At 44.0% G+C, this 12,730-nt stretch overlaps 2 protein-coding genes across 2 annotated transcripts; both read left to right on the top strand.

The window, feature by feature from the left end:
- Positions 1-1,164: 1,164 nt before the first annotated feature.
- LOC311493817 (uncharacterized protein) lies at positions 1,165-10,542 on the top strand (the record flags this gene model as incomplete). Its single annotated transcript, XM_084552601.1, has 9 exons — positions 1,165-2,120; positions 4,043-4,267; positions 4,895-5,059; positions 6,950-7,021; positions 7,125-8,306; positions 8,419-8,538; positions 9,413-9,462; positions 9,677-10,401; positions 10,505-10,542. The coding sequence occupies exons 1-9, from the start codon at positions 1,500-1,502 to the stop codon at positions 10,540-10,542; spliced, it is 3,198 nt and encodes a 1,065-aa protein (XP_084408727.1). The 5' UTR covers positions 1,165-1,499.
- Positions 10,543-10,579: 37 nt separating this feature from the next.
- Positions 10,580-11,311, top strand: LOC311494444 (uncharacterized protein). Its single transcript, XM_084553504.1, has 2 exons — positions 10,580-10,862; positions 11,059-11,311. Exons 1-2 carry the CDS (start codon positions 10,593-10,595, stop codon positions 11,206-11,208), a joined length of 420 nt encoding a protein of 139 aa, XP_084409630.1. The 5' UTR covers positions 10,580-10,592; the 3' UTR covers positions 11,209-11,311.
- The last annotated feature ends 1,419 nt before the right edge of the window (positions 11,312-12,730 follow it).

Here is a 12,730-nt window from a genome sequence, read left to right as displayed (position 1 = left end):
CTAATACTCAGATAAAAATACTGTAATAAGGACTGGAATTAGGTTTATATCTTATTACACCACAATTACCTACGTTTAATGCGTTTATGTAAGCTAAAACATTTATGGATTTGGTTATATTGTGTCAGCTGTGAGATATGTGAGCCACATTTTTTGATAAAACACTCATTAATTCATGTTGTAGTAATAATGCAGCAAGTCATTATATATTAATTCTGCAGTTATAATGTGAATAAATCATTCATTCATCCATTCATTCATATTCTGCAACTATTTGTCTTGTGAAGAGTCGCGGGGGCCCTGGAAATGTGAATAAATCTAAAAATATAATGTTTTATGTTTGTTTTTTATATTTGTGTCTTTTATTTATTTCTTCTGTACATCACTACGGTTCACTTTGGTGGTTAAAGTGCTTCATAAATAAAGTTGGATAATCTACAGATGAATGAAAGAGAAAAATGTATAATATACAAATGGAAGTGGGTGGTTTCATGGCCATGCAGCCTATATGTGTTCTTGTAATGGCTCATAAAGAACTGATAAATTATTTATAAATAAAGATATGATTTAGAATTCCTTCATAAATCATAAACCAATATCCCTTTCATTAATGCACTGTGGAGATTAAAAAGAGCTCCTTGTGTTCTGAATCATTATTAATTAAGCAGTTTTAAACTAAACTAAACTTTCTTTGTGAAGGCTGTTCCTCATCCGGACCTTCCCTCTCTATGTGTCTCTATTTTTCTATGGTGGATATTCGGTGTCCACAGACTCCACACCTACTCTGGTGTAATGCGGAGCAGTCTCAAGACAACGGAGATGTGATTTAGATGGTTATAATTTGATGTGACCTGTGTGAATGAGCGCCATCTGTTTGACTCTATATCTGCATGCTGGCTGATGGATGTTACAGAAAAACATCAGTTCAGAAGTCCTCCTCTAATCCTACAAACAAAGCTCAGATGATCCACAAGGTGGCAGCTTTACACATGTGATCAATTAACTCAACGTTTATATCACAATTACATTTAAAATGTAAATCTAAACCCTAAAGAGTCAGGGTTGGTGGTAGCTAGGGTGCCTTTTTAATGATTTCCATAATGAGAAACAAATTCTTTCACACTAAATGATTTTAATCATTATTGTATTTTCAGACATGTGTTAATATCCAGCGGGGTTAAATTCACACTTACAAATGTGCTTTGGTTGCAGATGAATTTAGAAATATAGTTTTACTTTATTTTGAAATGCTTTTATTTTGTAAGCAGTGAACGGAAGTCAAAACTAGGCTGTGTTGCTGCGACTGTCAATGGGTCACTGTGATATCTGTCTCCTCTGTTTCAGTCTTGAGGATGGGGAGCAGACAGTCTGACCTCCTCAGTCAGTGAGCTGTGAGCTGCGGATATTTTATAATAAAACACGATGATCATCTGACTTGAAAAGCTGCTCTCTTGTTTGGAAACTGAAGAAAACTAAGAAGGGACTAAATAAAAGTCGGGATGAACAGAGACGCAAAGACAACGCTCCGAAGCCAGAAGCAACCAAGAGCGCACCATGCTTTGGTCCAGAAGAAGAGGAAGGACGTGTCCGCAAAAGATGGACAAAGTGTCTCCTACTCAAAGGACACGCAGTCAGGTCAGTGTGAATCTGTGAAGGATGTGAAAACATCCGGACCGCAGAGTAAGCGAGCAGGGAAAGTATCTTCAAGTAGCAGCACTGAGTGCCAGAGCAGCCCGGGCGCGCAGAGGAAGCTGTCCGACGCAAGCAACGCTTCAGAGGACCTGAGCAAAGACTCCGGCTGTCCGTCTGGAAAACTCTCCAACTCTGACAGCAGCTCAGAAATCTCAGACTGCCCCTCAGAGGGCAACAAGCAGGACTCCACCAGTAGCGACAATGACTTAAGCTGGATAGACGGCAGAGCTTATTTGAGCCCGGACGGCGACGGAAAACCGTGCGTAAAATCACCGAGAGATACCTGCGCGCTGCAGCCGGATGCTGCCGGAGGTGGTCTCGGTTTGTTTAACTCCTCGGGGGCTTTAATGGATCTCATAATGGGGGCGACAACGGAGGATCTTGTCAGGGAAGTTGAAGACCTGAGATCAGAGAATGAGTATTTGAAAGTAAGTTAATCCACCTTAATCTGATTAATGAATTCTTTTGGTTCAGTTTAGTTTGAAATGGTGATTACCTCGATGTAGATGTGAATTTCCAAGTTTTCGTTTTTGCTTATTTATGACATCTTGTAGCGTCTGGATGTCTGAGAGTCCAGAGACACCAGAGCCGATTTTCTGTAAATGCTTATAGGCCATGTCAGTCTTCATTAGTGACTTCAAGTGAGGAGCTGCTCTAAGGCAAGAATCAAGAGTCACTGCTGACTTAAATTATCAGTGTTCATCAGAAGAGGTAAAAGGGTGGAAATTAATGAAACAAGTCGCCATGTCTCTCAGATTTGATTGTAAATGAGAAACTCTTGACTGAGTTTCAAATAGGATTAGATTAGAGGAGGCACTGCTGACCGCATTCCCTCTTTTTATTAGTTCATTTCAACGGGCAGGAAATGAAACTCGAAGCAGTAACTAGCTCATTCATTTATTTGCAGAAATATATCTGGAGACAACCTATGCCCCTCCTTTATTGTGTGAGATTTGTTTTATGAAGAGATATTAAGAAAACTAAAAAGGGTTTTGTTTTGATTGAGTTAGGCGTTTAACCGAACCCATCCAAAGGCTCTGTGCCTGTGTATTGATTGTTTATTTTCCCTTTTCTGCATTTAAAGGAATGATTCAGTCATTTAGTGTTGCACTTTCATAAAGTTGTACGAGTTAAAAAGGCAAGATTTTAAAGAGAGGAGTCAAATTTGAAGAAAGTCACAAGTAGCTATGGGTTAATCAAGCTACAAAACAGAAAACAATGTGGAAAATATTTCCCATGATGCAACTGGATAGCGTTTGTCACGATGCCTCCTTGGCTGTGTCATATGAAGAGAATGGCAGAGCTGAGAAGGATTCGCATGGTAGAGATTTACTAGTGTTCATCAAGACTAAAGACTAGACTAAAACAATGCACAGTGACGATATATGACATAACATCTATTGAATTTAAGTCTGACTGTGCTGAACAACAGTCACTGGCTGTCATGAGACGCCCATGTTTGCTTGGTTTTAACTTCTATATAAATGAACACCAAGTTAGATATCTGGAATTAATAACTGGATAACTGAACAACTTTGAAGAGGATGTTACTCAGAAGTAACAACTCCCACTGATTATGCAAATTATAATTATTGTTATATAAATAGATGCCTTATGGCAGAAAGAGCACATTAGGGCATCAGATGGACGAATAAAACAATTAATGTGTTAGTAAATAAAAATTGGGAAAGAAGTGCTCAATATTAAAATGACTTTAAATTTCTGAAAGGTAAACCAGGAGGTTCCTTCTCACTGGTTCTTTCTGCTTCATAACTACATTGAACATAGTACAGACTAGAGTCATAAAGAGTTTGAATCCTTCTCCAGTGTCTGAAATGATGTTGCAAGATAAAACTGTAGATTTTGATATATGTGGAGTTTTTAACTAAACCATCCAGCAGGATTTCCATCATAATGGCTTTGGACTTTGGTCTCATTAAGATGCTTTCCTCTTCCTCATGTGCACAACACGCACTCAGGCTGTGCAAAGTAACACACTTCATTCATATTTCCAAAATCAAACCGAACTAGAAGGAACCCTGCGATTAGGTCAAGCTGCGATGCAGACAAAGATCTCTCCTTCACATGTTCTGATCATGACCTTTCTTAGCTGCCGTCTGGAAACCAATTTTCCAAGTCTGAAATCTGACACTGTCCCACTGAGTGGAAATATTTTGTCCAAAATCAACCAAGCTTCCCAGCCTCATGCACTATTTGACTCAAAGGTAGAGACGTAGCCTTCTCAGTCCCACTTTCACATAATTTTTTTTTTTTTGTATGTGTATGTTGGACAGGTTAACAGGACAAGCAGACTCTTTCTGTTTTTAATTTTTTTTCATATGTCTCCCAGGACGAGGTGGAGGAGCTTCGTTGTGAGATGCTGGAAATGCGCGACATGTTCCAGGAGGAGGAGGTCTACCAGCTCCAGGAGCTGCGACTGCAGCTGGAGCAGGCCAACAAGACGTGCCGCATCCTGCATTACCGCCTGCGTAAGGCCGAGCGCCGCAGCATCCGAGTGGCTCAGACTGGGCAGGTGGACGGGGAGCTGGTCAGGAGCCTGGAGCATGATATCAAGGTCAGAGGTCTTGCGGTCTTGTTAAAACTCACTCACCACCGAGCAATAGTGAAAGCTCCTTTTCTCAAAGTTGACTTTGACTGAATCACTGCACTTCCTGTTGCTGCGGTGCCACAAAATGTCTCTCATTTCAGTTCATTAAATAGCGATCGTCTTGTTCATACACACTGGAGGACTGGAATCAGTCGACTGCACCCTGAGTCACGGCTGTTTGCTGTGCCGTAAAGTGCTCCCTGCTGCTGGTCCGCACCGCAAGCGTTTCATTAGGCTGAAATGTCTTCATCATGCATCCTGTTTATATTTTTGTAAAACTGCAGTGTAATTATGTGGTGAGCTGTTCTCCGTGAGTGAAGCAGAATGAAAGCAGAGCTCTCTTTATCAGAATCACAGCGGGTCAATCACCGGGGTTGAACTGACTCTGTTCCTGTGAACCAGGGCAGGGTGTGTGTGGTGTAGGATTCCTGTCAGCCTCAACCCCCCTCCATCCTCACACATGGTGGAATTTCCTTGTAAAGTCTCTCGGCTTTACCAAGGCAACTGCCGCAAAGAATATGTTCCCCTGCGTTAAACGAAAAAGATTTGATTTCCGGACAATAACCTGGTGTTTTTATTTTTTATGGCTTGCAGGTTGCAAAGAGTGTGTCCCTGCGCCTTTACAGCGAACTGGAGGCGGTGCAGAAGAAGAATTCCCATCTGGAGTGGGAAAATGAGGCTCTGCGTGAAAAGACGCAGGAACTGGAAGTGGCCAAGCAGGTCTTACAGAGCGAGGTGGAGAAAGCCAAAGAGGTGAACGTACGTGAAAGCCCCCCATCACATTCTCATTATCTAGTTATCCTTGAAGTTTTAATTATTCTTTAATGATAAACTAAAATAGTGTTACCTGGAGCTCAGTAATGTGAATAAAGGGGATCAGCCAGTTAAACGTAAATTAAATTCATTTAGGATTTTGCGTAAATCTTAAGCTGACAAGGTTTTAAAGCTGCCTCAAAAGCCGTTACTCTCATAAAACATGTCAGAAGGGTTTCTTTAATAAATCATTTGGTCTCTATATGCGACCTATAAACCTTGACAGAAACATAAACCTCCATCCCTCTGGTCAGGCGTCCTCCTCTGCATTCCCCCACACAGCTGCACCCATCCAGCCAGTTGTCCACCTCATCCCACTGATGTCAGGTGACACATGACCCTGGTTGCGGATCAGCGATACGAGCGGAGGGGCTCGGCCGGCAGCTGCCTGGTGCCTGGGCTGGGTGAAGCAGCCTGGTATGCTGAAGCCTGAACTCCAGGCACAGCTGATGTCGTCGGCCGAGCAAGGCGGGTGCGAGAGATTACAAAAATAGACTTGCTTTCTCCCTCTCTGCCTGCATTAAGCCCAACTAAATCTGGATCAGCGTGTATTATGGCATTCAGAAAAGCTGGGCAGACATAGTGACCTACAACCATCACTAAACATGCTTCCATCAAACGGCGGCAGACCGCTCCCTGGCACTGACTGAATTCACAGTATACCTTGTATTCCTGCGGCCCCTCCTCCCTCGGTGCTGAGAACCGCCGTGCACTACGGTGACACGTGTTCGGTTTAATCCAGGATTCGGTGCTTTGGCATGAGCTCAGTTTGGTCCACTCATCTGAGACAGCTGCTAGTCCCCTTGATCCCAGCAGGGAAATCCACTTAGATTACCTAATCTAGGAGCACAAAACACAGAGGAGATAGATGTGAAGGAGGATTTCAGAGACTCACTCCGCTGCTCGACTGTCTGCGACCCTGTCAGTAGGAGTTAAACGGAAACGTACACCTGAACAATAACAAAATCCTTATAGGGCCCTTAAAAGACTAAAGCGGCTGCACAAATTATGCCAAATGTTCAGTTCATGTTCAAACCATGAAACTTCCATTGAAATATCACATTTCAGGTCATAGTATCTCCATACAGCCCCCAGAGCCACTGACCTTGAACTGAAAACTCACTCCTTATGCTTGCACCCTCTAAGATAATCCTATTATTAACACAGTGACATCCTGTCTAGTGTTTAAGAGAGAGACAATGCCGGCAGACACAAGCTTACATTCCTCTCATGCCCAGGCTCACAAATAAACTGACTCATGTGGAGAAGGGAAGGAGCTGGAGGTGAGAAACTGTCACATTTAACGCACTATAGTCCTCTCTGAAAACTAAGGTACAAGAAAATCATGAAGTTAGATAGAATAGTAAAGAAATATTCCTTTATTGATTCCTCATGGAGAATTTGTCACACGGTGGTGTGTACACACAGAGCAGGGCTTCCTCATGGACAAGGGGGGATGTGAGGACACCTACATGTGACCCTTCAGTCCCAAGCTGCTTCTCTAACCACTACGCCACAGCTCCCTGACACACATATGAGAGAATGATACAAATCTTCTATAAATCTACCAATAAATGCATAATTATTCATTAATTTGTATTTATACATTTACTAAAGTATCCAGGTAATTTCTATATCATGAATAGCTTTGTTTTGAAGTCAAATAAAAATGTATGCAGTCTCACCTGAATCCTAAATCTTAAAGACATTAGGACCTAAAGGATCTAAAACTCACTTTAAAATGATGCATCAGTGAGTAGTTGCTAAGTCTGATCTGTTATGGGGCAAAGTATGAGTGTATGCATGGCATTCATGATCAAACTTTCTATTCCTCAGAGCACTTTGAAGAAGAAAAGCTTCAGATCAGCCGTCAGTAAGGCGGAGAAGAGGCTCTCTCAGCAGATAGAGGTTTGATATGTTTGTAATTCATGTCTGATTTCTAATAGTGGCTGCACCCGGGGGTTATTTGATGTGATTATGATTGCCGTCACTGTCGCTTGTTTGCCAAAAGGATGACAGCGCCGATCTCAAGTGCCAGCTCCACTTTGCCAAAGAGGAATTAGCTCTCATGTGCAAGAAGCTCACCAAGTTGGTGTCAGAGAGCGAGGCCATGCGCGAAGAGCTGGCCAAATACCGCTCAGCCTACGGCGACGTAGACGCCATCCAATCACCTGAAGGCAAACAGAATTCCGCCCATGCCAGGGAGGTGGAGGTCAAAGTTCATCTGAAACTTGTGGAAGAGGAGGCCACGCTCCTGAGCCGGCGCATCGTCGAACTGGAGGTGGAGAACCGCGGGCTGAGAGCGGAGATGAGCGATCTTAGAGAGAAAATTGGAGGAGGAGGAGGAGGAGGGGAAGAGGAGGTTGAAGAGAACCGGGGTGTTTTGGAGGAAAATTTATCAGCAGAGATGAAGGACAGAGAGGGGGGACAGAAAAGTTTGAAAATGGGAGCTGAGGTGTACGAGCAGGGTCAGGACGAGGAGTCAGAGAAAGCAAAAGGTGATGTTGAGGCATCTTTGATTTGCAGCCAGCCACAGACTGAAGGGATGATTGCTGCTTGTCACATTACTCGAGAAGGTCCTGTAGGCGGAGAGTGGGACCCTTCAGACAGTCATGAGAGTGACAACAAAAAACTTGACAGAGGATTGAATGGCATGACCGTGAAAGACTTTGAAACTCTTCTTGCTCTCAGAGATCACGCCTGCATTTTGAGTTCAGCCATTCAGCTCCTGACGGTGCCACCTAAAAGCGATCACGGCTCATCTGCCTCCTGTTCTTTAACTTCTCAGGTGGATGTAGACTTGAACTGTAAGCCACAGGCGACACTCGTGTCGGAGTCTTTAAATGGGGCTTTAGAGCTTCTGCAGGCCATGCTGCTGGCTTTCATCAGGAGAATGGACACGCTACTGACAGCAGAAGATGCGTTCAGGAACTCTGTTCACAAGGAGGGATATGTTTGGGATTCCTACACGGATAGTCACAATTTAAAGGAGTCGCAGTGTAAGCAGGAGTGTGCAGAAGACCTCCGCACCCCAGAGGTGAAGAAGAAAGCTATGCAAATGAGTAAAGCACTTTCCCTCCAAACGGATCTAGTTGATGGCTGCAGGGATACAAAAATGCAACTTTCACTGCAGATTCTCGGGATCCTCCATCAGTGGTGTCAAGTTAAAGGGCCCGACCTGGAGGGAAAAGAGGTACAATTAATTAAATAAGCTTTATCTGTGCTCTGTATAACAAACATTAAATATCTGTTTCTTTAAATGTTCAGGTGCAAATATGTAAATATGTTTGGATTCTTTTATTCAGATTAAAGACAAAACCATTTCCGTGCTGCAAACGTTGTTGCAAGACCTCGGCGCAGAGCTTCGAGATGAGCGGATTGAATCTGACAGCGCGGCCAAGGCCACTCTGGCCACGGCAGCTGAGGTAAGGATGGTGTTTACCCTTCAGGCGTGCGTCGCCTGCTGCGCGTGAGGCTGTGTGATACAGCGGGAAGTCCTGCTGATGATCTGTTTCTCTGGCGGCGCGTCCTCGGTTCAACAGGCATCATGAAAAGACTCAGGCCAAAGTATTTAGGCTAATCTCTTGCAGCGGCCGCAGCCAAACAAGACGGGCATGTTGAAAAGTGTTGCACGAAAATACATGCAACTGCATTGTCCAAAATCAGTTCTTCAAATGTGCTACTCCTCAGCTTTTGTTTTGTTTCCACCTGCTTGCTGAAATGCAAATAGAAAAAGAGTTTTAATCACAGCGTGACTCAAGAGCTGCTTTGAAGGAACAGATTTATTTCTTTACTGGCTGTTTTTCCTCCTTACTCCACTGACTAGACGGTAATCCCTCTTTTCCTCAGACGAACATTTAGTTTGCCATAGTAAAAAAAGACTCCGCAGCATGCCAGCAGCTTTGTGAGGCTGTACTTGGGCTTTAACTGCAAGCAGCGAGTTATCACAATTCTGTTTTCCACTTCTTAAAAGCCTTATTACTGACTGCATTTAACCCAGAAGACGCCTAACATCAGCCAGAGATCATGAAAGCACCATATTGTTGTTGTCGAAACACCTTGACATTACTTGGAAGTCATAAACATGTCCATCTTTCCCATCGCTACCATTATATATTAGTAGTTTTACAGGACGTGGACAGATTTTCCTTAAAACCACAGTCAGAGGATCAGCACATACATTCAGATTCATCTTCTGGGGACCGTGAACATGTATTTAAGATGGCAATCCACAGAATAGCAGCTGACATATTCACTCAGTGGTTATTCAGCTAACATGTTTTTTCTCTCTTGGCTCAGCGTGCCGTCAGCAGCCTTTTTCATGATGGACAACAATGTGAAGCTGACAGGTCAGTGTTTCTCGCACATTTGTGCCTTCAAATGGTTTCTTGGCAAACTCCATATGAACGTGGTATTGACAGCCTCATGAGTGGCTGAGCTCACTTGTCGAGTACACGACATCCTGTGTTGGAACCAATAAGCTTGCAAGTTGCATTTTAAGGCAGCATGTTTGTGAGTTCATCGAAGCTCACTCATCTCCTGGTGTTTTCATATAATCTGCAGCTCAAAGGGGAAACGATTCAGAAGACACTCTCCTCCGCACGGCTCTAAGACGAAGAACTGGTGCTATCTGAACCAGGAGGCGGCCCAGGTGGACCACGAGGACCCGGTTAAGACATGGGACCATATAATTCTGCCGCATAGCTTCCCTGATCTTGACTTCGAGCAGATGTCCAAGGAGAGAAGCCACACCGCCCCAGAGAAGTCAGCCTTTCGTATCTACTACAGTCCCCCGTCAGCCCGTCGAGTCCAGCTGGCTCAGCTGAAGCAAAGCCCAGTCACAGACAGAGATTCTGTCGACACTCTCTCTCCCTGGTGCACACCGCCAACCTCCTTCTCTCCGCTCTGTCTGGACTCGTCTGCTAACCTGAGCGATGACATGAAGGAAATGACGTCCAGCTGGAGGCAGACAGCTCACGGAAGTTATCAGGAGCAGAGGGGGAGATCAGAAGGCCGATGGGTGGACGTGGCCTGCTCAGGTACTCAGACCCACATGAGGCCACAGATGGTGAGTGTTGGTCAGCAGACAGATGGGACTCAGGGTTCGGTCACCATGAGAAACAGCCCTTCTCGAGTCTCCTCCCTGGTGTCTGCCCGCTCTCACCACATGTCTTCCTCTCTGGATGGGATAGCAGGCCGAGTCGAGAGGCCCAGAGCCTCCACCTCCTCGCCCAAACTGTACCGGAGACACTCTGCATCTGGTGCCTCCTCTCCTCACTCATCCTCCAGTCTGAGCTCCTCCTCCTCCTCCACCTCCACTTCTAGAGATCGGGCACTGTGGAACCTGTCGCACCAGAGCCATTCTAGCCTGACATGGGCTCGCCAAAGCAGTCCGCGATCAGGAGCAGGACAGAGCCACAGCTCTCTGAGCAACAGCGCCAAGACACCCAGCAAATCTACCGGCGCCAACCGGTACGGCATGGTGACAGAATTCCTACGCAGGGTGAGTGGCCGGGTGGACAGACCAGTTCCTGGTGCAGGCCAGAAAACGAAAAACGGCCTGAAGAACGTGGAACGTGTTCCAACGAGGCCTCCCGCCGCCCCGTTGCATAGGAACGACAGCGTGACCAGGATCGTCAACCAGAGGTTCATGAAGCAGAGAGAGGAGGCCAGTCGAACCCAGAGAGAGGAGAAGACGGGCAGCCTGATCCAGAGCGTCAGACACAACCTGAGTACCGTCACAGCTGAGGTCAGTCATTATCATACTTAACTGATCTGTGTGATTAAAGCTTTAACAGACAAATATTTGTCCCAGGATGTTAATCAGAGGGAGTAGTGCAAAGTCACTTCATGCTGACTCATGCGATCAGCTGCACAGATAGATAAAGAGTGTCCACTATTTCATCCACCTTTGAAACAAGTTTGCCATCTCTTTCTCTGATCAGGAGGGAAACTACGAGTGCAGCTCCAGCAGCTCGTTGAGCTTCTGCTTTGCTCGTTCGTCTCGCTCCACCCAGAGACCGACGTCAAACCCGGGTAAACTCCCCCGGCACAGATACTCGCCTCCTGTGAGCGTGGCTGCAGACTCCATCTGAGCGGCAGGAGAAACGGCAGCTCTTACACTGATGCCACAGACAACAAATGTGATCTGTAATCTTTACATGTAGCTCCAGGGTCTGGAGAACTGACAGTAAACCGTTAGATTTCTTTGGTGCAATTAAAAACTCTCATCTCCTTTCACAGGTGAACTTAATCCTTGTTTCAGTTACATACTTGTGTTTGATTTTATACTATCTTTAAAGGTGTTTTGTAGAAATGAACCCATTGATTTAATAAATGTTTAACAGGCCTACATTTAACTGTGTAATTTATCTACATATGTGTCTTGTTTTACCGTCATGCAACTGGACTCATTTATTTAAGCTTCAGAAAGTGCTTTACTCTGTAGTGATCGGCTCCTTCAGGTCTGGTTGTTACCTCACACGCTCAAAAAAAGAAAAAGTAACCACTAAGTAGTTAACAAGATGAGATTTCCTCACCTGTTTGGAGCATGAGCCCCTTCCTTTCATCCTCCAATTGAGTGAGTATTGACTTTCAGTCGATTAAATGAACCACAACCAGCTCATGTATAACTTTAATTATATAAATACAGTAAGAGATATAAATAAAAATAGAGATGAAATTTTGATTCACTGTCAGACAGGAGCTCAGATATTCTCTCAGTTTGCAGCAGGCGGGCTGCGTTCAAGGACAGAGGGAGTGGAGGACGCCCACAATCACACGGGGTCACGTTTCCTCTCACCACACGTGTTCATCTTCTACTGTTCCTCACAACTATGCTGGTTATTCCCCCAGCGGAGTACCTTCAGTCCACCATAACCCAGTTACACAAGAAACAAGATGAAAAAGCAAACTGCAACCAACACCTCAAACGTCCTAGATAAAATTAGTTTTAGGACATTTAGGTGATTAGCTTGATCTGAAGATTTGCACTGCTAAATAAAACTTTAACAAAAGTTCAGTAGTGATTATGGGTTACTTATAGCTGCAGATAATTAATTAATTCATTTAAATTAAGTAAAAATAAAACAGAATCTCCTTAATTTTACAATGAGAACATCACAGCAGCCTTTATGCCTGGTTCGTGGGCACCAAATGGAAACCTGTGCTATTCGTGGGCAAAAAGCTCCTTTGTGGTTTTAGGTTTTGTTTCAGATTAATTAATCGGGTGTCCGAGGAGCTTCGCCGCATGTTATCTACCCTGATTTCATTCCACCTCCATTGTCTCTTAAAAAGACATACATTGCTATAGAAACTCTTTTATCCCAACATGTAAAGACAACAACCCAATAATATGATGTTGTTAGTGTTGTTATAAACTATTGTGGAAATGTTGTTTTAAATTCATACAAACTGTCATTTACAGACATTTTATTATTTACACACTTTTATTTATTTGATATTACTTCTGTAATTGTACCTACCTTAATTATTACTACTTTCATTTGCAGGGTTGGGTCAGATTACTTTGAAATGTAATCGATTACTGATTACAGATTACATGGCAAATTTTGTAATCAGTAACGTAATCTATTGGATTACCCAAAACATGTAACG

The sequence above is a fragment of the Chelon labrosus genome (assembly GCF_963514085.1).
Source record: "Chelon labrosus genome assembly, chromosome: 10".
Taxonomy (NCBI): domain Eukaryota; kingdom Metazoa; phylum Chordata; class Actinopteri; order Mugiliformes; family Mugilidae; genus Chelon; species Chelon labrosus.
The sequence above is the reverse complement of the archived record's forward strand: the minus strand, read 5'-3'. Positions and strand labels throughout refer to the sequence as shown.

Coding starts and splice junctions, on each gene's coding strand:
- LOC311494444 (XM_084553504.1), top strand. CDS start 10,593: ATGGTGACAGAATTCCTACGCAGGGTGAGTGGCCGGGTGGACAGACCA. Junction 10,863..11,058: donor TGAGTACCGTCACAGCTGAG/GTCAGTCATTAT, acceptor TTCTCTGATCAG/GAGGGAAACTACGAGTGCAG.